This window comes from Lethenteron reissneri, chromosome 20 (genome assembly GCF_015708825.2).
Source record: "Lethenteron reissneri isolate LAM-NWPU_2019-01 chromosome 20, ASM1570882v1, whole genome shotgun sequence".
Classification (NCBI taxonomy): Eukaryota; Metazoa; Chordata; class Hyperoartia; order Petromyzontiformes; family Petromyzontidae; genus Lethenteron; species Lethenteron reissneri.
Window position 1 is genome coordinate 15,034,296 of NC_083798.1, and position 23,319 is coordinate 15,057,614.

The 23,319-nt window shown below is 43.8% G+C and overlaps 1 protein-coding gene across 8 annotated transcripts in view; it reads left to right on the top strand.

Annotated features, from left to right (window-relative positions):
• LOC133344840 (RNA-binding motif, single-stranded-interacting protein 1-like) overlaps nucleotides 1-23,319 on the top strand; it is a 282,596-nt gene that overhangs the window by 244,227 nt on the left and 15,050 nt on the right. For all 8 annotated transcript variants that reach the window (XM_061555074.1, XM_061555075.1, XM_061555071.1 and 5 more), the window contains 4 exons: nucleotides 5,376-5,467; nucleotides 18,979-19,136; nucleotides 20,075-20,154; nucleotides 23,157-23,263. In XM_061555074.1, the coding sequence (XP_061411058.1) occupies nucleotides 5,376-5,467; nucleotides 18,979-19,136; nucleotides 20,075-20,154; nucleotides 23,157-23,263 (437 nt within the window). The remainder of the gene's footprint in view (nucleotides 1-5,375; nucleotides 5,468-18,978; nucleotides 19,137-20,074; nucleotides 20,155-23,156; nucleotides 23,264-23,319) is intronic.

Genomic DNA, 23,319 nt, shown 5'->3' on the forward strand with positions numbered 1-23,319 from the left:
CCCGTACCCGGCCGTACCCGTACCCTACCCCCGTACCCGGCTGGGTACGGGTATCGGGTACCTGATTGTGACCTCTGGGATGAAGCCATGTTGCAGGCGCGGGTGGGTTGATTCTAGGAACTTGAATTGTGAGAAGAGACAAGACGTTGGGAAATGAGTGACAAACCGTTATTCACCAGTGACTCACGGCCTACCCATACCCGTACCCGGCCGCACCAGGGTCGCAAACAGGTACCCGTACCCAGCTGGGTACGGGTAGCCGGGTATCGGGTAGGGTACGGGTATCGGGTACCCGGTTGCGACCTCTGCTCTAGAGCCTTCCCACAGACTGAGGCGTGGCGACGATGGCAATGATAATGGTAATGTAGCAGACGTACTGCTGTCCCCGCCGCTGCTCTGGCTCTGTCATGATAGACGGGCATCGCAAATAACTGCTAATGCACGGTAACTCTTAATTTTGCATTAACGCACAGCGATCGTTTTAAAGTGGTCAAAGTGAACGGCTGCACCGTAGCCTCAGCTGACCTTCACGAGTGAGGCTCCTGTGTGGGGTCTAGCCAGGCAAACGCACACCAGCCCGCACCCCCGCATGAACTTCCTCTTTCTGATGTGCGATTAAATCCATATGTGTTTGAATAATTAAATAACTCAATAAATGTATGAATAGTCAAAATTCAAAGTGATTTCTTGAACCTAATGAGCATTGAGGCAGTGCTCATGCCCTGAACAAGTGGTGAAAATTCCACATTACAATGGTGGGGGTGAGTTTCTCCATACGCAACAACCCTTGAATTTGTTACGGAGTGGTATTCAGTAGCTTTTGACATCCATCACTTTGAGGGAATGCAAGCAAGCCATTTCTGTTTAAAAGCTAAGTTTCGCCTTTTTGAATCTTGAAATCGTCAATGATTCCCAGAGCGTATCATCAATTTTTGGTGACTGTGGTCCTCTTTCCCCTTTTAATGGGAGCAGGTTTCTCAAACAAATCTCACGTGATAAAGAATGACTTAAATTCCAGTGCAATTAAACTGAGCTCTCACCTGCCTGAGATAAGAACCTGATTGATTACATTAAACTAATTGCATATGCCCGTCTTATATTTCCATCATCTTGTTATTGAACTGCTTGCGTCGCTTATGCAAAATGAGTTCAAATGTGGCTAAGGCAACGGCTTCCCATATTTATCCAGGACCAATTAAAGCTGTCAGTGTCTCTTTTAAATGTGTATTTTGTAAAGGTTTTCGGACAGAATTTCTTTTCTCTAGTAGCCGCATAATGCAGCTGCTTTTGTGTATCAGGAATACGGCTGTGTTGGATTCATTTTGCATGCAACGTATGCCCCCACAAGATTAATGCTCTTTTAGATCAGAACTGCCTTTTTTTTGGCCCAGCAAGCAGGGTTATATCTCTTGTCTAATCATCTAATGCATTTGTAGCCATCCAATGTTCCACTCCGCCTAACAGCAACGGCGTGCCCAGGAAGACTCGCATATCCATTTTCTCCAATTTACCTATTACATTTGGATTTCCTCTATGAGGTTATTATTTTTTATTGTTATTATTTCGTGTTATTGTTTTAGTGGGATGGGGGGAGGGGAAGAAAAAAAGCGCATTGCCAAGTTGTTGTAAAATCTTTACAAATGACCATGACGACTGGGTCTTATTTGTGAAAGAGACTTCTTGTCTCTCCGAGGGATCTCGCCTGGTAAAATAAAGGTCACCGACTGACTGATTGATGCAATTGTCTCAACTGAGAAAATGTTTTGACCCGTTCACAGAAAACCTTGCGTGCTTTAATGTGCTACGGTGAAATGGCTCGTCAGCACATTTCTTTACGAAAGGTCACCAATCTTCAATCTCATAACATTTTTGCAGTGTTTGTGGCCATGTACCGCATGCCATTGAGCCTTCCTTTTATATTGTTTGCCTTCCTTTGTGTGCAAGACCCCCGATTTTTGTGAAGGCCGGGTAACAACGGCGAGCTTATTTATTAAACGACCTAAATGCCACCTTGTGTTGCCAGCTCAGCTGCGCACGCTTTGCTTTCGAGTCACATTTTGGCCTTTAGGGGGAAACGTGGCATTCCTGAGATATTTTGAGACTAGAGAGGGGGCCCAGCTTGATCGCCGGTCGGCCTTGGTGTGTGGACGGGATAGCGGGTGTGACGGTGGTTTGCTGGGTAGGTTGGGCGCATTCCCACTGCTCGCATTGTCGCCGAGCAGGGAAGCGATGGTTGTTTTCACGGTACAAAGAAATGCGCCGTTTACCGACGCCACGCGGTGCACCACCGTGGCGCCGTGGTGGCGTTGGCGCTGGTAAATAATAGATGATTTTGTTTGGCAGGGCGTGGGGTGCACGCTCCTAGGAGCAGGTGCCGAGGATCGTGGGGGGTCGTGGAAGGCACAACAGCATTAAAGGCATCTTCTCCGAGATGTTCTCTCGCAGCAAGCAGTGGGGGGGGGGGGGGGGGATTTATAAAATTTACGCAAAGGGCACGTGAAGCGCTTGGGATTTTGTTTCGATTTTAGTGTCTTTAAAAAATACATATAGACATAAGTATCTAAAGACAAATATAATAACCCCGCTGAAGAAGCACTCGCGCTCATTCGATGTCAGATGGAAGTTGTGTGAACTTGGTATAAAAGGACACAGCGCAAAGTGTCTGAAATTGGCATGCCTCGCAGCCGAGAGCAGGAGTAATATGCAACTTTACTGGATGTGGCATTGGCTCGGGGCTGTGTGTGCGGGCGTGCCCCAGCGCAATCGGCGGCTGAGATGAAATTGTGAGCCGAGCCTATCAAAGGGACATTTGAGAAGGAACCTATTAGGCTTCCGATGTCACCGCAGGAAATTGCTTGTAATTGTGTAAGAGGAGGAGGGATGGTAATTGTGATGTTATCTAATAATTTCATATTGGAAAGGGGGGGGAATTGTACAACATATGGTATAAATGAATACTTTGGGTTGTTATTTGTTGATCCACCGCAGGAATGTGTTGCATTTTTATTTTTCTTCCCAGTATCGCACTCGCTCATTAGCTCACATTTCTCACTGTTTGTTAAGTTGGGTCCCCAAGGCGTGTATACAAAAACAAACGCGGTCGCATAAAATAAGTGTGCTATTGACAAGCAATTATACATATTTACCTTCTAGAGCCGCTATTGATTCCTCAGAAAATGGGATGCAAACCTTTGTAGAAAACGGCAACCCAAGAGGCTTGGAGTGCCGCCTCTTATCTCGTACTGTCTAATGTGGTTTCTAATTATACCTACAGTTCCCCTGTGCTGCGAATGTAATTAGGGGGAGTGGGTGGGGCATAATTTGCTGTTGCATCAAATGTTCTCTGGAGCAGGCAAGGCAGAAATACTGCTTGTGTACGGGACACAGCGGGTCCCAGGGGGCAACTAAGCGCAGTAATTGATGAGGGTTGATCTTGCTGTATCTCCTGCGCCACATTGCAGCAGCGCATATTAATGAGGATGTCCGTGCATGCATTTTAACAGCCCCGTTTGTCCACTCGTCGTGTTGCGTGGGCATGTGACGAGGCGCGGCTTCAGCGCCGCGTTAATTCCTAGGGGAAACAAAATTACGTTTGAACAAAAAAAATGCCTTCTCAAATATTTCTTATGCAAGTGATCAACGATAACAACTCACGTGCAGTTAGCCTTAGTTAAAATGTAGTCGCCCAAGCTGTGAATTTCTACCCCCCCCCCCCCCACAATAATTACAAAAGTAAGGACATGTCTTGCCTGCCCTTGTAAAATATCTTTGCAAAATTGCAAGGGTAAATGCAAACCATGATGCGGTGATTTGAAAAGTTTGTATTGATAGAATGCCTATCAATCAATAATAGTCATACAAAATACAAAAAGTGGAGTTTCATTATGTTGACTGCAGTCCATTGCTCTTTTATTGATAAGACCAATGGGACTCGGACATAAATCAGACGAACCATGCTATTAAAAGGCTTAAGCACTGAATGTTTGTGGTAATGCATTGTGGCAACATGGACGGTGGCGGCGCAGTGGTTAGGCATACTGTGCTGTTAGCACACCCGGTGATCGAGCTCCATTCCTAACAATGGCTAACTCGGTTAAATGGTGAGCTACATCTGAAACGGTCCTGAGCTCCCACCAATTCACGTTGACCAGGGTGGTGAAACAATCCCCAAGACCAACACGGTGTGAGGGAGGCCTACATCTAGCGGTGGATCGACAAGTGCTGTAAATTCATTTTGAAATATATTTTATTCAGGTGTTCTATTTGTAAAATGCTTTCACGTGAAATGGCAGTGTCTCGTCAAACTATGCGGCGAATTGCAGATCAAGGTGCACGTGTTCGCCTGTGAAATTTCAGGAGAAGACTAGTCTGTATTCTGTTGGATTGGCCGTATTGTCAGATTTGCGGGTGAAAGGATGGGATGCCTAAGGTCACATCAGTCAGAGCAACTGGGAGTATAAATGGGAATATATTGTTCGGATAAATTTGAAAAAAATGAGTTGGTTATTGATGTGACCTTGAGAGACTCTTTGGCTAGAAAATCTATCAAAATCCGAGTGGAAATTAATTGGACTCAATATTAGCTCTAGGCAGCATACATGCTGTGCTTAAGATTGCTATGGTTATTGGTAATATATACTGTACTGCATATACTATTTACTTATAATAATCACTCTGGGAAAAAATACCTGGCAAATGAGTCGCACCTTTATGTCATGATGGTGATAGAGGTGACGGTGCTGCTTCTGCTGTTGCTGATGATGACACTGTTGCTGATAATGGTCCTGCTGCTGCTACTATTGATTATACTTAGGGGCACCACTGTGGTGAGATGTTAAGTACCTCCCATGGTATAAAGGAGGTCTTGGGTACGATCCAGATCCTGACATCTGTATATTTGGATTTTGCATATTCTCGCTGTGGTCACATGGATTTTTCTCCGGGTCCTCCGGTTTTTCCTTCCACGTTTAGAAACGTGCGTTTAGAATATTCGGCTGCCATACATTTCCACACAATAAACCATTTTGTTGCGGCTGGATTGCTTCTGAAAAAGAGCTATTTAGCTGAGTGCGCCTTACCTGGTAAAATAAAAAATAGTTTAGTGTACTTTCTGATCGTAATGCTTTTGCTCCTCATGCTGATTGCTGATACTATTACTGCTGATGATGATTGTACTCGTGATGATATTGCTGCTGCAGGTGGTAATGATACCGCTGCGTTGGTGAAGTGGGTAATACTATGTTTTGTATGGTGATGGTGGTTTCGTCGAATGGCGATGGTGGTGGCAATGGTGGTATTTTGATGGTGTGATGATGGTGGTGTGATATTTGGTGGTGGTGATTGTGGCGGTCTTTGTGTGTGTCTTTCTTTCCCAGGCTATGGCTTCGTGGATTTTGATAGCCCTGCAGCCGCCCAGAAGGCAGTGACAGCCCTCAAGGCAAATGGCGTGCAGGCACAGATGGCAAAGGTAAGTCCCCTTAAAAGCTGCCCATCAGCACTGCTGTTGCAGGATTCTCAATATGGGGAACAGATGGGGGTTGGTAGACACCAGGCCAACATTTTGAAGTTCAAAAACTCTATCATGGACTTAATAAAGCAGACTTCAAAACTTCAAAAGCAAGTTTTTTAATCTCTATTTTGTTTTTATGCCTAAACTGGTATCCACTGTTTCATATCCCGTAAGACTTCGTGGCCGAAAATAATTTAGCAATATAGCTATAAAATATTAAAAGTCAACTGTTCCTTCAATTTCATTACATGGTGGGGATGGGCACGTGTGGGTTAGTGGTTAACATACGAGCTATGAATCCATTTATCTGAGTTCAAGTCCTGGTCATGGCTAACATCTTTGGCGAGTCATGTTTGAGCCAGTCATGGGCTTCTCCCCTTTCACCCTATACACGATCCCGTGGTGACCAATGTATGGTCAAACAGCCCCCGTCACTGTCACGGTGTGGTATAAGGCATTCCATGCAGCAGTGGATTTACAAATAGCTGAAAATTATAATCATAAATGTTAGTTTCTAGAGTAACCAGTGTCCAACACTTGGCTTCATAAACCCTACCTGCATGGACACGTTCTGTTTGTATGTTGAACTTATTTCGCACCGTACGTAGCAAACCGTGCTAATCGGAGGTGCAGGTCTATTACTTGTGTTCGTTACCTGGAGCATCGCCCATCGCATCGCCCATCGCATCGCCCATCGCATCGCCCATCGCATCGCCTGTAGACTATCGCTGGCCGTCTCAGTCTGCATCGGTCATTTTATTTCAAATGGAGGATTTATTTCACTTATAAATCACCACATCTCAGCAGCATGTCCACTTTTAGTAAAAACCTATGCACCTCATGCACCCTCTTCCTTTTCAACGGGCACCAGTTCTCCTGAGTACAATATTGAGTCCTGGGGATGGTGCCGTGATCGAATGGGTAGCGCACTGCACTTGCAAGCCACAGGTCCCCAGTTCGATTCGATCTCCTGGCGAGGCAGTTGAACCAATGGCCACATCTCCTAAATCTGCCCCCCCCCGCCCCCTACCTCTGTCCACCCAGCAGTTATAAATGGTATACCACAACCACAGTTAGTCCATCAGCAAGCCACGTGTGGTGGGGTGAAGTGTGGGGATTGCCACTTATACCATCATGGAAGAGCAGGCCAAATAGCCATCTGGAGGGGTTCTCTGGAGCTCTCTATCATGGAGGCCGTTCCACCAGCAGTGGCTTATAATTGCAGGTCTGCACTGGTTTTGTGAGTGTGCAATGTATTTAGCGCTATTAATGAAACTGAAAATCCCATCCGATTGATTGATTGCAATTCTCAGATTTGTAACCACGGAGCTGTCAGCAAAGAGACTTCCTCAAATTGATTTTACGAGAGTAAAAATTGGTCTAACAAGGAAAATGAGTCTGACACCTGCATGTGCGTGCGTGTGTGTCGTATAACGCGTTACGTAGGTCACCGCAAAGTGAGACACGAAGACATTGCCATGTCATATTGATGCTCTGCTATTGGGACATATTGATAGCTTCAACACAGATTGTGTCATTTTAGGCCGTGAGGCAGCGGCAGAGTGATCGGTCGCTTGGTGCCGCACGTGTTTCGTGGCCTCCCTCATCATCAATTTCCCCTTCCTGAGTGCACTTTCAGTAAGGGGCAAGGTACATTATTGCGAGGGGCAAATCCAAAGTTAGAAAATGTCCTGAAACTGAATTTGTTAAACAAACTGATGATGATAACACTTTCATTTTCGTTTAGGTTTCTTTTTATGTGCTTAGAAAAGTGGTCATTTAAATCATTGTGTTCCCACCCAGTTCTAACCGAGCTGTTTAAGTAATCGAATACTCTTACTGATTATCAATTTGATTACTCGACTAATCGGATAAGATGAGAATTGTTGGGGGAAACAAAAGTCTCACCTCTGTTGCCATACGTGATGCTGGACTGGAGATGATGGGCAGGCCTTAAACGTGTCATTGGCATCATATCCACTACGTTACACTAGGCCTGGCGCATAGGGGTGACCATCATTTTTTAAGGGGCTTGAGTAATTGACCAGCGAAAGTAATTGATTATAAGTTTTGTTTGATTAATCAAATTATTTTCCGGTTGCTTGAGCTACAGCTCACACATTCACAATTGTCCCTGTGTGCCGTCACAGCCAGAAACTATCCGTACTCGTCTAATTCTATACTAATATGTTGGTTGTTATGATGCCGATATATTAAAATGCTTTGGTTTCGCTAAGCTGGTAACTTAAAAATGTGTGGTCTTCTGCCTAAAGAACGCTTCATATTGGACCTCATTGTACATGACAGTCTCATTATCAATCCAGTGCTGGAGGAGGGCTTTCCCTACGCCATTGTAGTTTATGGGGGGTTACTTCACCAAACTTCACCACGCCGGTCAATGCGGGTTGGTGAAGATAGATGTGGAAGCATGGAAGTAAAAGCGTTATGACAAATTCACTGTACCTCCCTCTACCGTGCACAGTGTAGCTCCGCAGCCTGTTACAACCTTCTGTTCAAGATGTTAACTACCTCGCCTGGTTTGCAGGAGGTCGTGGGTTCGTCCCCGGCCATGGCGCCTGTATATTTGGAATCTTAGTTTTCTCCTGGTGGTCGCGTGGATTTTATTCTGTGTTCTCCGGGTTTTCCCTCCACATTTAGAAACATGCTTTTAAAGTATTTGGCTGCTTTCAATTTCCACATGATAAGCCACTTCAATGAGCTATCATTTGTGGCCAGGTTGCTTCTGAAAAAAAGCTACATAGCTCAATGTGAGCCTTAACTGGTCAAATTAAATTAGTTTAAGCCCATAATTTTAAAGTTGCTGACCATCCAAGCACTATCCAGACTCAAAAACGATTAGCTTCTAAGATCTGATGAGATTGGACACATTCTGGCTGATTCTGTCATCGGCTGGATCGCATTAAGTCGCCATATTCTGAACTGTAATGTGCGTGCGATTCATTTCATTGTGCCGGTTTGTTCAATTCGAAATAAGACGTAACAGTTGTATCATATTAATCTCTGCCCATGGTGCAATGTTGCATCACACATCCAAATTGCATGAAGGCGTCAGTTCGTGTTCCTCTCTTGCGACGTCTGCTCAACCACAACGGTTATTTTGACCTGGAACGAGTACCTGGCATTACGTTGTGCAGGATCTCAAGAGTCCGTTTAAAAAGTGGAAAGAGGGTACCAGTGGGTCACCCATCCTTGCCCATGAGTTGGATTAGGAAATAACAAACCAATAGCAAACCATGCGGGTGTCATGCATGACATGATGACGACGAATAAGGGATATCTTAGTTGTCAAGGACAATGAATGTTGCCTGTTACACTTTTTTTTCTCCACAGCTGTTAAAGCACTTACAACAGCCCTGGAGGTGTAAATAGTCTTATGGGAGTTTTAAAATTTATATATTTTCGCATTTTCAATATGGTTAGCTGCTGCAGAGGTTTATTATTCTGGTTTATGCTGGAGGTGGGCTATAAATTGTTGGAATTTGGCTTGGTTTTCAAATGTGAATTGGCAGCTTTAATAACAGACTGTGATAAAATTGAGACCAGTTATTCGCTGGGCGCCAGCATCCCCCACGTTCCTCAGGCAAAATTCCTCCCGACAATTTTTACACGCCGAAGCTGATAACAAATGCTGATCAGTTGAAAGAAACAAGACACCGCATCTGCTTTTTTTGGCTACAGCATTGTCTCCTGGACGACGCATCCTACAAGAAGTGCTGCGGGCTTCGAGTCATTTCCGTTTAAATAAAATGACACAAATTGCACTGTACAGTCCGTTCGTGGGGGATTACGGACGGTGACGTCAGTTAAGATATTTCAAAATGAGCCCGTCCATTCATGCATCCCCCCGCCCGCACGCGAAAACTTCTCATAAGGCTGCTCATTGTGCACGGCGGCGCGCGAGAGGGCGAAACCGTAGCGGCGTGCGAATAAAAATTAAGTGAAGCCAAAGGTCTCGGGGACACAATGTGCGGCGCCGCGGCGCGAACCGTGCGCGCACAACGCGCGCTTTTGCGCGGCGTTTTTTTTGCCTCGCGAATATTATTACACGCGAGGTCCTCGAAGTGACGCCACCCACAGAGGTGCTCCCCGGGCACCTGCAGATTAGCGCCCTCACAGCACCTGCAAAGTGGTCCATTAGGGCTGTCGTGCGTCGTGGAGGTGGATTATAGTGGTGCGGTTCAAGCGACGCTCCATGCCTGCGCAGCATCAGCTAGGAGCGATTTAGCCACCAGGATTCTCAGGCTAAAGCTGGAGGGAGTAAAATGGGAAGGGCTGGCAGAGCTAAACACAAATTTCCGCCCCCCTTTATCCCACAAGCGCCACCAACAATGCGCGCTTTTCATTCGCGCTCCTTGGCAGGACAATGGGCGCAGTTAGGGGAAAATGTCAAGTGATCAGCGGCTGGTTCAAACGCAGGCTTTGTAGTAGCATTCAATGGCAGTGTATGCAGCCCGGAACAAGCTGGTGGGTGGGGTGGGGGGGTGGCATTTGGGAAAGATGGATCTTTGCGGGGCACTCCAAATACTTTTCGTCCAAAAGCCACTTCAGCATCGAGGACCCATTAACACGAGCTTGACAAGTCATTTAGCCAGGGCCTGCGTTATTGCTCGCCCAGGTTATTCATTAAAAAGTGTTCACACTGACACAAAAGGCGTTACAGTATACTTTACTCTCACACCTACAATATTATTCACATGGAAATCTCGCCGGCACATGACCACTCATAAACTTTCGTTCATTCATTTTTTTTATATATATAAAGTTTTTTTTTTACATTAAATGTAATATTTCCTGCTGAAGGAATTCATTAGTGTTGGTTGGTTAGAGCAAGTCTCTAAAATTGGCTGTTGAAAAATGGGCCGTTGAAAGTTTAGCAGACGAAATTGCAGTTTGAAGCGTGCTAATTCGGAAACGGTGCATAATATCGCGTTTGACTTCTCCGCAGCCTTTATGCCAAAATAATCATGGCAGAGGTTTCAGCCCAGTGCTTGTAAATGGCCATGAAGCTTCCTGGCTACCCACATACGTTTCCTTCCAAACAGCTACACCGAGCTCTTTATTAGGTAGGGATCAGAGAGAAAGAGAGCTAAGCTCTGTTATTGATGTAGAAACGTCTTTAGAAAATGAAACGGTTGATTCTAGCTTAGTGAATGGCATTAAAATGGAAGGAAGTAGCTTCATTGAGTGATCGGGGAAAAGGCACGGATTTGCATTAAAACAAAGCTATTATTTTCCAGCATGTTCTTTTGTGCAGCAGTTACATTCACATCGATGAGAGGGGGGCCCTGCATTAATCTGGTGAATTGCTAGGAACCCAGAGGCACTCACTCAGGCAGTGAGTCCCAAGCAGGGCCTTGATTAAAGGCACGGAAATGGCACTTAAAAAAAACACAAAACCCCGTGAAAAAGGGGGTAAAGTTCTGACAGGAAAGCATGGCTGTTGCCAGAGCGTTTGGCAGAGAAAGGTGGAAACTGAAATTCCCTTCGACAGGCCATCTCCCTGGAAAGTGTGCAAGCGTTAGCGCCGCATGGGGCATCTGCACGAGCCATACGATAAAACGCTCTGCTCACATTTTCTCTGCGTCGAGATGTGCAATTTGGGATCAGTCTTTTTAATGCAGGACCCTATTCATGTAGATCAAAGAAAAATGTAAAATAATTGCATGGCATCTCTAGCCCAGTGACTTGCAAAGCAAGGGGCTGGTAAATATTGCTGACATCTGCACGCCTCAAACATCTGCAGGGACAGTGAGATAACTCTAGAAGGCAGAATAGCAAGTAGGATGTAAACCCGTTGATTAAGTTCATGTTTTTTTTTTACCCAGGCACAAATAAATATTTCAAAGGAATCAGCCACATTTCCTAAATAGAATCCTCCTGCAAGAAAGAGTCTTCAGAATGAGTGAGGCTTTGCTGGGTAAAAATGAAATTGAATTAAACAAAGCACTGATTCACATCACCACCATGAGTCATTCTGGTTTTAGTATGCAGACTGTCCACAATGGCACATAATGATTGATATGTGCAGCAATTCATATAACTCAGTTACATGGTTACTTTTCATAAATCATTAAACAATACACTCTGCAACATTTTTGGGGTTTGAAACAAAATGACTTTCAGGTGGACCGTCCTCCGTAGGTGCACACAAAGACAAAGATCCCCCGTATCGATTGAACAGAGTGTTGGGGAACGTGCTGTTAGCGAGCACCTATGAAGGCCGGAACGGCACACGAGGGGGTGGGTGGCCAGCACTACCCATTTCCGCACGTACGTTAATAATTAGAGGAAAAGCAATGTTAAACGAGTGATTTCTTGGGTGCTTCCCAATTTCAAACAAAGGAAGTCTATTAGCACGGTGGTGTACACTGGTGAGACTTTTTACAGCTCCCAGACAGTCCGCGGAGCCAGAAAGGAAAGCAGCACTCTACCACAATGAGATGCAATGGTGGGCAGATAAACAACAGATGAAATGTGCCAATGGGTTGTCTTCTGTTACAGCAATGAGCCACATACTCCGAGGGTCATGAATAGGTCAACGTTTTTTTATTAATAAACAACAAACCTCCTTTAAAAAAATCTAAACCCGTGTACATTTGGTGTTGACTAGGGTTTTTTATGTTCGCAATCTCGGGTGTTCTTTGAAAACATGAAAACTGTTCCAATTTATTTCTGATGTACACTTTCTTCCCAGCTAAATCTTAGGTGACAGAAATAGCTTTCTTACTTCCCAGAACACAGTAACTATCAGAAGTGATTTGCGGCTCAACTCTCTTCTGCCATCTTTAGAAAAGGGCACAATCTTCTTCTAAGCCCACCACTATCAGCCTAACTTAAAATGACCTTCCCCCGCGCTCAGCCCCGATAGTTGTGCGCCAGTGCAGTGACGTGTGGGTTGGCTGTCTACCGATGAGATAAAAAAAAAACTGAAAATTCATACCAGTGTAGGCACAAGGGAGGACATTCTATTTCAGGATAAATTAATTCGATACAGCTCAAAGTTTGTTTTACCTAATCCTTGGGGTCACAGATTATTTATGTAGAACGTAGAATCTTTGCAATTCTGCACGTATCTTTCAGTTATTATGTTCAACAGACTGCAGTTTATGATAACATGGGACTTAATTTATCTCATTTAACAAGGTCTTGTATACAAAGCGTGGCCAAATACAACGGCTCTCCATCTGTGTACTCTGCATATATGCACAGTTCAGTCCACACTGACAAGCGTGGGGAGGTATGGTCAACTTCCATCACTGACAGGGTTTAGGAGGTATTCGTCCAGCAATTTATTGACAGATATCTGTAAATAATAATTTGCATGATTCTTATGCTTGTATGTGCAGCATTGTGCAATGGTATACATTACAATGTGTAGCTTGCATGTCCAAACAATGATGAGATGCAGAGGATTGTGAGGTGTTGAAAATATGAAACAGACTCAAAATGGACAACTTTTTTGGAATTGAATCTCGATATTTGTGTACATATATATTTATACGTGCCCACACAAACACATATAACTTGGCACGCATGTTTTTAAATGCCAGCACATTTTAAATATCACCGACTCTTCTCATTGAGTGTGCCTTTCCAGTTGCATTTAGAGGGAATAATAATAATAATAATTTTGTTGTTTTGCGGTGACCTTTGAGTTGAGTGACGTGTGACGAGGAAGCAATCTCCCTACGCTTGCGCTATAAAAACAAGCCTGATTCAACATCCGCTGTGCCTGGAGTGTTTTAAAAAGGCATTCGGTTTTTCCATTTGCCTTTGAATGATGTTTTGATGGTTAATCTAGGACGGTGACATGCGCGGTGCTCGGCAAAGCCAGAGTCAAACGGTAAAGCTGATGCTGTTTGGCAGCGCAAATTGTCCATGAAAGCAAAAGCGCATTACCAGCTGCGAGAAGTGTTAGGCGGCCGCATTAAGATCATACGCTTTAATGCCTGCACGGAATTAAATGAATTAAAAATAAATAATGAACTTTGACGGCACGGTTTCCACCCATTCCTCTTCATTTTCTTGATTTATGCCTGGCTTCCCCTCCCCCCTCAAAAAAAGAGTTAATCAATTTTACAGCAACGACAGACTTTGTTTGGCTGTGGCATTAGTGCAATGTTGGCGCCACTTTGAAGGTCACAGGAAAGCCTGCAAGAGGCCCATTCCAGCTGTTAATTGCATCCGCATGGAAATATCGCGTGCGGTTGTATCTGGCCGTGCTTTCCTGCTGCAACGCAATAACCAATCCGCAGGATGATGAAGCTTGCCCAGCCAGGTCAACGCCATGGCTCGGGTTGCCACCCATTCAATTTTCCCAAATTCATACTCTTTTTTGAAGTAGTTGTCCTGGAAAATCTGAATCGTTATTTATCCTGGAGAGATCCGATGAGCTATAAATCTGTTTTCACATGTCAAGCAGGGGCAGGTCAGAAAGTTAAAACAACAAACAATACAAAAAAACGGCTATACTGCAAAGTGTAGGAAAGGGAAGGAAATCATCCACAATAAATATGTAAAATAGTGTGTTCAAATTGCATAAGTATACTAATTCCCAAGCTTGAGCAAGGCAGCAAATAGCAGAAAGAACAGTCCCAAACCACACCAAGAAAACCCAAAGTTCCTCAAGAAAATTGCACGTAAAAAAGAGTGAATGTAAGTCTTCCCTGGATCATTTAAAGTTCCGGTTTTGTTAGTTGCATGATAATACACCACCCCAGAGAATGCATTTACATGCAGTTCTCCTCAATTTCGCGCTTGTGAGATATTCTTCTTCACCTGATGTGTCCCAAGCACGGCCCGTGACTGCGTTTGCTCTCTGGGCTCGGTCACCGGCTACCTAGGCCTCACCGCTCAGCGTTGCTTTAAGAAGCTTCTCCCAAAAGGATCTTAGGTTTTTTTTCAGTTGAACATGGTGGCAGGCTTTCGCGACCAATATTATTCATAATCAACGTTTTTGGGTTTAGATCGCGTTATTTATAAATGTGTCGTAACCCTCCACCACCCGACACGGCCAATCAGTAAAAGACAAACTAGTTCACTGCTTTAGCCCACCGGTGTGTTGAAGCGTGGAACCACAACATTTACAATTTGAGTACGACGTTTCGCTGGTAATTGCATCCAGCATCATCGGGCAATTCGCCAGAATGGCAATTACCAGCGAAACGTCGTACTCAAATTGTAAATGTTGTGGTTTCACGCTTCAACACACCGGTGGGCTAAAGCAGTGAACTATTTGTCTTTTGTCAACATGACACTTTTTTACTGATTGGCCGTGTCGGGTGGTGGAGGGTTACGACACACTTATAAATAACGCGATCTAAACCCAAAAACGTTGAATATGAGTTTTTTTCAGTGTCTAACTTATCCCATTCCAATCAACACATCGCCCCACAATTGGTAAACAGTCGCTTTAAATTGAGAGGGGTTTCTTGCAACAATATCAAACATATGGCCGAATAGAAGAGCGCACTCATTTCAGATGTGCATAGTTTGCATTCGGGAACTTTTGCATGTCCCCCCCTCCCCCGCCCCCTCTGAAAGTGAACTCGTGCAGAACTGTCAGGCGGAAGATTGGAGCTGATCCATATTGTGCGTGTGTTCAATTATAAGAAATCCCCAATAAGCTCGTACTGCTGGAAATTCTTCACTTGACAGCCTCACTAGAGATCACAAAAGCCTCTTCTCGCGTGTCCACAAGTGCACTTCAGTACAGCACAGCAATCACCGTGACTGTGTGGACACTTATAACCTCAACAATATAAACATTTCAAGTGCCGGCCTCTCCTCGTTGCGGAATAATCCATCGATTTAAATACGAACAAATAAACTCAAGCTCTCCAGCTGGCACGAGTGCTCCTTGCGATCCTGCGCTGATCTTGAGCAGGTGCTTGGATGGCTGCCACGTGCGCGTGGCATCACGTAGGGAGACGGAGGGGCTTTTGCCGCGTCCTGTCGAAGCGTGCACCAACGCAGAACGTTCGTGCTGCGCCGCCGCTTGGAAATTGTATTTCTCGGCTCTGTGGCAGCCTGCCTGACTGTGCAATGTCAAGTGAAACATATGCCCATAGACGGCCATCAGCAGGTGGGCAGATGCAGACACGAGGCGTCTCGGGTTTGCCATATCGTTTGCATCAGCCCTCGAAGCAGATTTTATTTTTCCACTGGGGTCTCCATGTCTTGATTTGTGGTGAATATCAGGGCCGTAAAACTCTCCGATAAGTGATTAATAAAATGGAAGCACTTTTTTGTTTTACTTCATCCAAGCCCGGTCTCCATGGCCATGTCTGCATGTGCTACATTACAATCAACTCGGTATGAAGTTGTACGTTGGCTTGCTTGATATTTTTGACATAAATCCGTACTATTAATCATCATCATCATGAGCAATGAGCTACCTACTGCTAGATGGAAGCTTTCCCAATCAGTCACCACTGCTCACCGGCTCCCATTGGATGGAACAATCCATTTAGCAATTGCACACGAAATCTGCAGTGGCCATTCTCTCAGGCATGTTCACTTCTTTGGCTGCCACTCAGTCATTAGTCTCAACCACTGGCCATCAACCCTCCTAGCGACCTGTACTAGGCTAAGCCCACTTAACAATCAGTAATCAGTATGATGTCTCTAATTAGCAAACATTGTCTCCGATCCATGGGTTCCTCTTTCTCTCTTTCAACGTCATTGCAAGCTTGCACTGCTCCATGCTTCTTTGTTCACATTTTATCCTTTGTTCCACTTTATTTGCCAATATCCATATTTCTAATCCAAATGCCGTAGTGGGTAATATACTACACTGATTTAAAACATCCATCTTGAGGCACGTTGGTGTGTGCATTTTCGTTATGAAGTTCAATTTTCCAAAAACCACTTAAGCCTGCTGTCATCTGCATCTATATTTCGTTATTTAGATCCCAGTCTGCTTTCAATAACTGCCCTATGCATCAATAATCTGCCACGTTTAACAGTTGTGTCCTTGCAACAAATATCTTTCATTGTGTTCGTGAAACGATTCTCAACAAATACTCTGCTATGTCTGCCTCCACAGACATGTAAATCGGAGCACCGGGTTTGGCCAAGGTGTTGGTTGATGCACAAAAGAGAACAGACATAGCAAAAGAAGACACACTTTCATGTCTGATTTAACTGGGATGCTTTCAGATGTTTTTAAAGTGATTTATACCAGCCATCAACCTTTGTTTCCTGTAGAAACACAGCACATATCAGCAGTCTTTTGATATACAATCTCTCAGATGATCGTGCATTCCACCTGCATATACAATGCCGCTGAAATTATTCTTAAGATTATGTTTGCACCAGATGGCTGTAAATAAACTGCACCCATAAATGCAAAACTGTTTGCGTGCATGTGCATATTGCGTACACATATGCCTGCCTCCTACTTGTAAGTGCAATTCAATAGTGATTATAACAGCCTCGGTTTTTAAACATTTCGCTGTGGTCTATCGACTGATTAAAAACATTCATTCATATTTAATATGCATAGCAGCAAAGCCATATGGGTGTTTATATGTTTCTGTTTGGTTATTCAGGCAAATCAAATGCAGTATTTAAAGCAGAACTTGATTTTTTTTTATTAATGACCAGAAATACAATACATAACGTTGGTGTAAATAAAGGTATCATCCATTCTTGAAGAATTAGCCGTGTGAACTGATTGGTTGAATGTTGTGGTTATGTGGGTGCTGGCATGGCTGAATGTTATCTCCCTCGCCTAGTACGCAGGTCGTGGTTTCGATCCCGGACCCTTACACGATGCTTGTTGTATATTTGGAGTTTGCGCGTTCTCTCACCCCATGTTGGTCACGTGGATTTGTCTCCACATCCTTTGGGTTTTGCACTCCACATTTAGAATCATGCATTTAGATTATCAGGCTGCTGCTATTCATTCCCACGTATGAAAGCAACCACTTCATTGAGATACCGTGTGTGGCCAGATCGCCTCTGAAAAAGAGCTGATACCTTGGTAGAAGTTGCCTGGTAAATGAAATAGAAAATGCGAAAGGCAAAGCCTGTGTCGAAATATGAAAACCTTACAGTGATCTTCAACAGCACGTATAACCTAAATATATTTAACAATCAGAACTGCAATGTTGGCAGGCACCTGCCCTCGCCAAGGCCTCAATACGACATCTATCACCAATGCCTTAGCTAAAATATGGGGATTTCGAGGCACGAGATTCAGTCGCTAAAATCTTCATAATGCCGCGTGCGTGCGCGCGCGCACGTGTGTGTCGTTTTATCGACCTTGCGCAAACTTGCTGTCTAAATATAATTCGATAATAATGGATGATACCTTAATGAACACCCTTTATAGATGCATGATGTACAAGCATATGCCTTCTGTTCGTAGAATACAATTTGCACACTCACATTACTACACGCATTTTTATACATTACTCTCCAAGTGATCCAAAGCTGAATTAATCTAGCTGGGTGGCACTGCAGTTTGAGGCACAGGGGATGGACCACTATTGAATACTTCAAATCCCAGTTGGGGTTCCATTCTGTCAGGTTTGATCAGATTGTGTCCATCTTACCCTCCGGGGAGATGGTGAAGCAATCGAGTGCACAGGCGGTGCAACTGCATTGACGCCCACAGCCCCAGAGGGGCCCTGGCGCCGGGCTACGAAGAGGAGGGAAATTGTACAGAGGGCCCCCCATTTCATTCCTTGCTCCAGAGTGGCTCATTGAATACTCTTAGGTTTTTTCGGTAAAGTCACGTAGGTAAAAAATAAAATTAAAATTAATAAAAGTAAAATAAAAAATCCTCTTTACTTGATACAGCAATCGTGCTGTGATGGTTCCACCTGAAGACGGAAGCTTGTGTTGCCTCCGAAACGTCGTGATTTTTTATTTTTTTATTTTACTTTTATGAATTTAAATTTCATTTTTTACCTACGTGACTTTACCGAAAAAAACCCAAGAGTATGAATCCTTGCAGTCACGAACGCTTCAAATCTAGATTGAAACCACGCAAAGCTACGCCCTCTGGGATAAATAGAATTAGCTCAAATTTGTAGCACGTCAGCAGTGGTTATCTTATATAGAGAGAGAGCTTGGCCACTCTCATAAAAATGGGGAATTTGCACCAGTAGATATGAGGACCGCCCAACTCTTGTATGAATGTAGAGACACTATTATGTGCAGTATAGTTCTCCAACGTGTTGTCTGGCTGTACCACATGTTGTTTGGCATGATGCCCGAAATTTCACTCCATGTGCTGGTAACTTCTTCAGCAACCCTTAAGTTCTTGAGAAAGTTCCCAGCACGTGAAGCGTAACGCTAGATATCGCACCGAACAAAACACGTGACTGAAAACGCATCGGAGGGTCATGCTGCACAGCGCAACAGTTAAAAACCTACACGGTGGCACCACCGTTAATTATATTTTCAACTAACATTAGTTTTTTGTTTTTCGGTTTCAGCAACAGGAGCAGGACCCGACGAACTTGTACATCTCCAATTTGCCGCTGTCCATGGACGAGCAGGAGCTGGAGGGCATGCTCAAGCCGTTCGGCCAGGTCATTTCTACGCGCATCCTCCGCGATGCCAACGGCACGAGCCGCGGGGTCGGCTTCGCGCGGTAAGTCACGCTCAGCCCGGGGTGGGGGGGCCGAGCAAGGCCAGACCGCCAGATGCTGCCCCCCATCTTTTCGCGAGGTCGCAATTTACACGATCTCGACGACAACCGCCTCCCTGGTGCGTTGAGGCCAAGGGCGTGTCCCCCACGTCCACCCACGGCATCGTAGCGGTTTTCCATTAAAAGACGAATGGCGGGTAAATGGGTGTTGTTTCTTGGTGAATAGGAAGGAACACTTCGGGCAGGTTCTTATGATGGCAAATGCCCCTTTTATGTCGAATTGTGGCAATGCCGTAGCTGTCCGATGTGAACTGAACTGAATTGGGTTTACTTAAAAAGCTCCCGACATGTGAAACGGAACGTTGGACATTGTGCTAAACAAGCAGTACAATCCGAAAACAAATTGGAGAGCGAAACAGGACAACCTTGAAATCCTACGTGGTCGTGCTGATGTCTTCATCATACACAATGGGGGAAATCGCCAAAGCGATGTGTTTTCCTCAATTAATCGAGATTTGAAACTGGCTCTTAACCCTGTTCACTGATGGCACATCCAGATCAGCATATCCCACTCATGTTTGCACAAACAAAGTATATTCTGGTACCAGTTTCAACTTTGTTGAGCCTTACCAGATGGGTATGGTCCATTAAACAATTGCTACTCAATGGTCATTAATGTTATGCTCTTCTTTTATTGCATTATCCTTTACTACAAGACTCTGTGAATTATATACTAACTATGGTGATGTGATGTGACATGCAAGATATCGCCTCTTGCGTATTACTCTTCCTTATTTTGTTGTGTTTGTGAGCTGGCTGTTTTTGTTATTCGTTAACTGGGGCATTTGTTTGAAAGCTCCACGAAATGTCCGGCTGCGTTAATGTTGCCGTGCGCTCGAGTGCGGCTCGCTGAGCTCACCGCAGTCTGCTCCCTACAACAGAATGGAGTCCACGGAGAAATGTGAAGCAGTGATACAGCATTTTAATGGCAAGTTCATCCAAATCCCACCTGGTGTTCCAGGTAACAATCGCAGCATCTCACCAGCAAAACCCTCACTTTGGAGACTGTTTGTTGCGTTTTTGCAATTGCATTACCGATACGTTCGCACGGTACCGACTATATATTCACGTAATACTTTTCGCAACAGATGCGTGGAATTAAAATCAATTGCTTTTTTTTTCGAAAGTCATTATTTTTGTTATGAACTTGGTATTTAAACGTAACCTTTTATGTTTCAATGAGTACCTAGCTGCATTTGACGAACAATTATTTCAACAAATAGCATTTTATAATAATAATAAAATATTAAAGGTCCCTGCACTATTGAGGCTAAATTATCAAACAGCGCATTTAATGTGGTGAAACAGATGCAATTGTAGCTATTAATAAGTAACTCATTAATTTGCAAGAGAGAAAAAACATACATTGAATAATGCACACATAATGCACATGCAATTATTTTAAAGCGTTGTTTTCTATATTTAATTATCTGGATTATGGGTGAGATGGTATTCATGTAGTGTAGTGCATATGTTGCACACTAATTCGCGAAGTCACCCACTCAAGGCAGACTTTACTTGGGATATTTTGAATTTGTCATCTGGTGTAGAAGTTCAAAGCCAGGCTTACAATTATTTAAATTTGAGCCTTGTTTCTAGTGTCTTTTGTCCCAAGAGAATGCCACTTATTTGCTTAAAATTGTATATTTACCCCAACAACATGTGTAGACAAACACACGTCCACATACACAAAGAAAGAGACTGGCATTATCGAGTCTTGGCCACCTTCATACAAACTATATTTGGGCTGAGAAAAAAATAGGGCCCTCTTTTTAGGGTACAACACATATTGAGCACACATTGTCATTTCCTGTGTGTGCAGGTCTCAAAGGGAGCTAAATGTTTAAACAAAGTTAATTACAGTACGGTAGTTTCAGCCTTTTTTTGGCACCTCTCTTTTTCGCAATTTAAAAGCTGAAAAATGTTAACATCCGATTAGTTATTAATATTAAGTTAAATGTAAAAAGGTGAAAAAAGAATGATGTCAACATATTCACAGGAGGGTATAAATTAAACCTGCCTATCAGTGATTCAATGTTACCATTATGCAAGAGTCACTTTTGCATTAATGAATTCCACCAAGCTCAAGCCAGGACTCTGTACCCGCCAGGAATGAAATTTCTGTTTCATACTGCTCGCCATAAAATCACACACAAATTAATACAGGAGGAAATATTACCAACGTTTGGTTTAATTCAATAAAGAAGTTAACAATTTAATATCAAGATGTCCCGACGACCCTTTTCAGCTTGTGTGGCATGTGAGATGCCATCGCAGATTATACCTGGCCCTGCTGACATCACAAAAGCAGTCAGATTTAGTGTGGGGGGGGGGGGGGATCATGTGGCCCGATCTGCTCTTTCAGCACATTCCCAGCAGAGTGTTTTACGAGCAGAGTGCGTTCCTTTTGCACTGGGGGGGCGGGGGACTTGGGGGGGGGGAGAAGCTAGAGGCTTCATTGGCCACACCACCCCCTTGGCTTTTAAAATCTGCATCGTTTCACCATAGGGACCAGGATGGTGTGAGAATTGTATGGTTCTTATTAACCCTGGGCCAGTTAAGAATGAAGTAATAATAAAATCGGAATTGAATTTTTTTTCGAGAAATGTGCTCTTCATTGGCCCTCTACGCTTGATTAATTTAAGTTTCAAAATGCAGAGCATGGCCTGTAATATACTGCAGAAGGTAAAGTGCATTTTTCATATTTTAACAGCACATAGCATATTATTTCATGACAAATGACAATGTGCTCTTGAAGTCCACTAAAACTGTACTTTTATTTTAAAATATAATAAAAGCCAAAAAAAAAACATTGTTGTGCATGCAGATAAATTTGTTTTTTTCCAGTTATGTATTTTTCCCTAATATTTTTTAATGTGGATGGGAGGACATGGTATGCAGAGAAAGTTATTAAATTTGTGTTGTACTTTAACTGAGACAAACTTATTTAGTGTTGCTGTCTGCTAGGGGATTTCTGAAATGGATTCCACGGCACGAGTCACACTTGGTAACCTTGACGCAGGCCGGAGAGCAGAAATGTTTGGGCTTTTTATTATTTATTTTCTAAACTCACACCGTGAGTGTGCTGCGGTGCATGTAATGTCAGAATCAGCAGTTTGCGCAAGAAATATTTCAAATGATATTAACTGTGGCACACAGAGCTAGTTTTTTTTATGAGATGCACAGCACTGGCAATCCTTAGTTATGCTGAATTTCTCCTCGCCTTTACATTATCCTGGAACAGATATTGAAGTGGAAAGCTGAAATAGGTTAAGCTACAAAACCCCAATTACCTTTTTTCCTGGAGACCCGGAGAAAATGTTACGGTTCGTTCAAAACCAATTTAGCTTCACTCCTAAATAGGTTCAAAGAATATAACAAAAAACCATGACGTTTCGATCACAACACAAGTGTTCGTCATCAGGAAGAAAAAAAGAGGCTCTTCCGTTTTTTGTTATTTTCTTTGAACCTATCTACGTGACTTTCCCGAAAGAGCCAAATGATATGAATTCCTGCAGTCACGAAAGCTTTAAGTCAAGATTTCACTCCTCAAGTTTACCAAACAGTTGTCACATTTTCTGCACGTTGTTAAGTTCTAGTGAAATCGAGTGTGGCTATCATATCATTTTGCTGACATTTTTACGAAGATATGTTGCAGTAAGTTGCCTATATCTAAAAAAAGCATTGCGACACAACTTAAAAACTTCATCCCCTCCTACCTAAGTTTAGCTATTTTAACGTTGGAGCACGTTAGGGCACGTTATCGCGCTCCGTCTCCCTTGGCACCCGCGTATGTTACGCGCTCACGCTTTGTCACAGACCTCTAACAATACGCTTGGGCTGCCCTCTAAAATGATGGCTTTCTCTTTTGTTGATGTTGGAACAGATTTCTGCCAAATTTACTGAATAAAAATAAAAATGCTGACTGCCGTTTGCTCCCCCCCCCCCCCGCTCATTCTCCAGCGCCGTCTGAGCCCCTGCTGTGCAAGTTTGCCGATGGTGGGCAAAAGAAGAGGCAGAGTCAGAGCAAGTACACGCAGAACGGCCGGGCCTGGCCGAGGGAAGGGGAAGTGAGTGTGCACTCTCCGTGTCCCCGTGTCTGCCATATGTCCTTTTCTGTATGCAT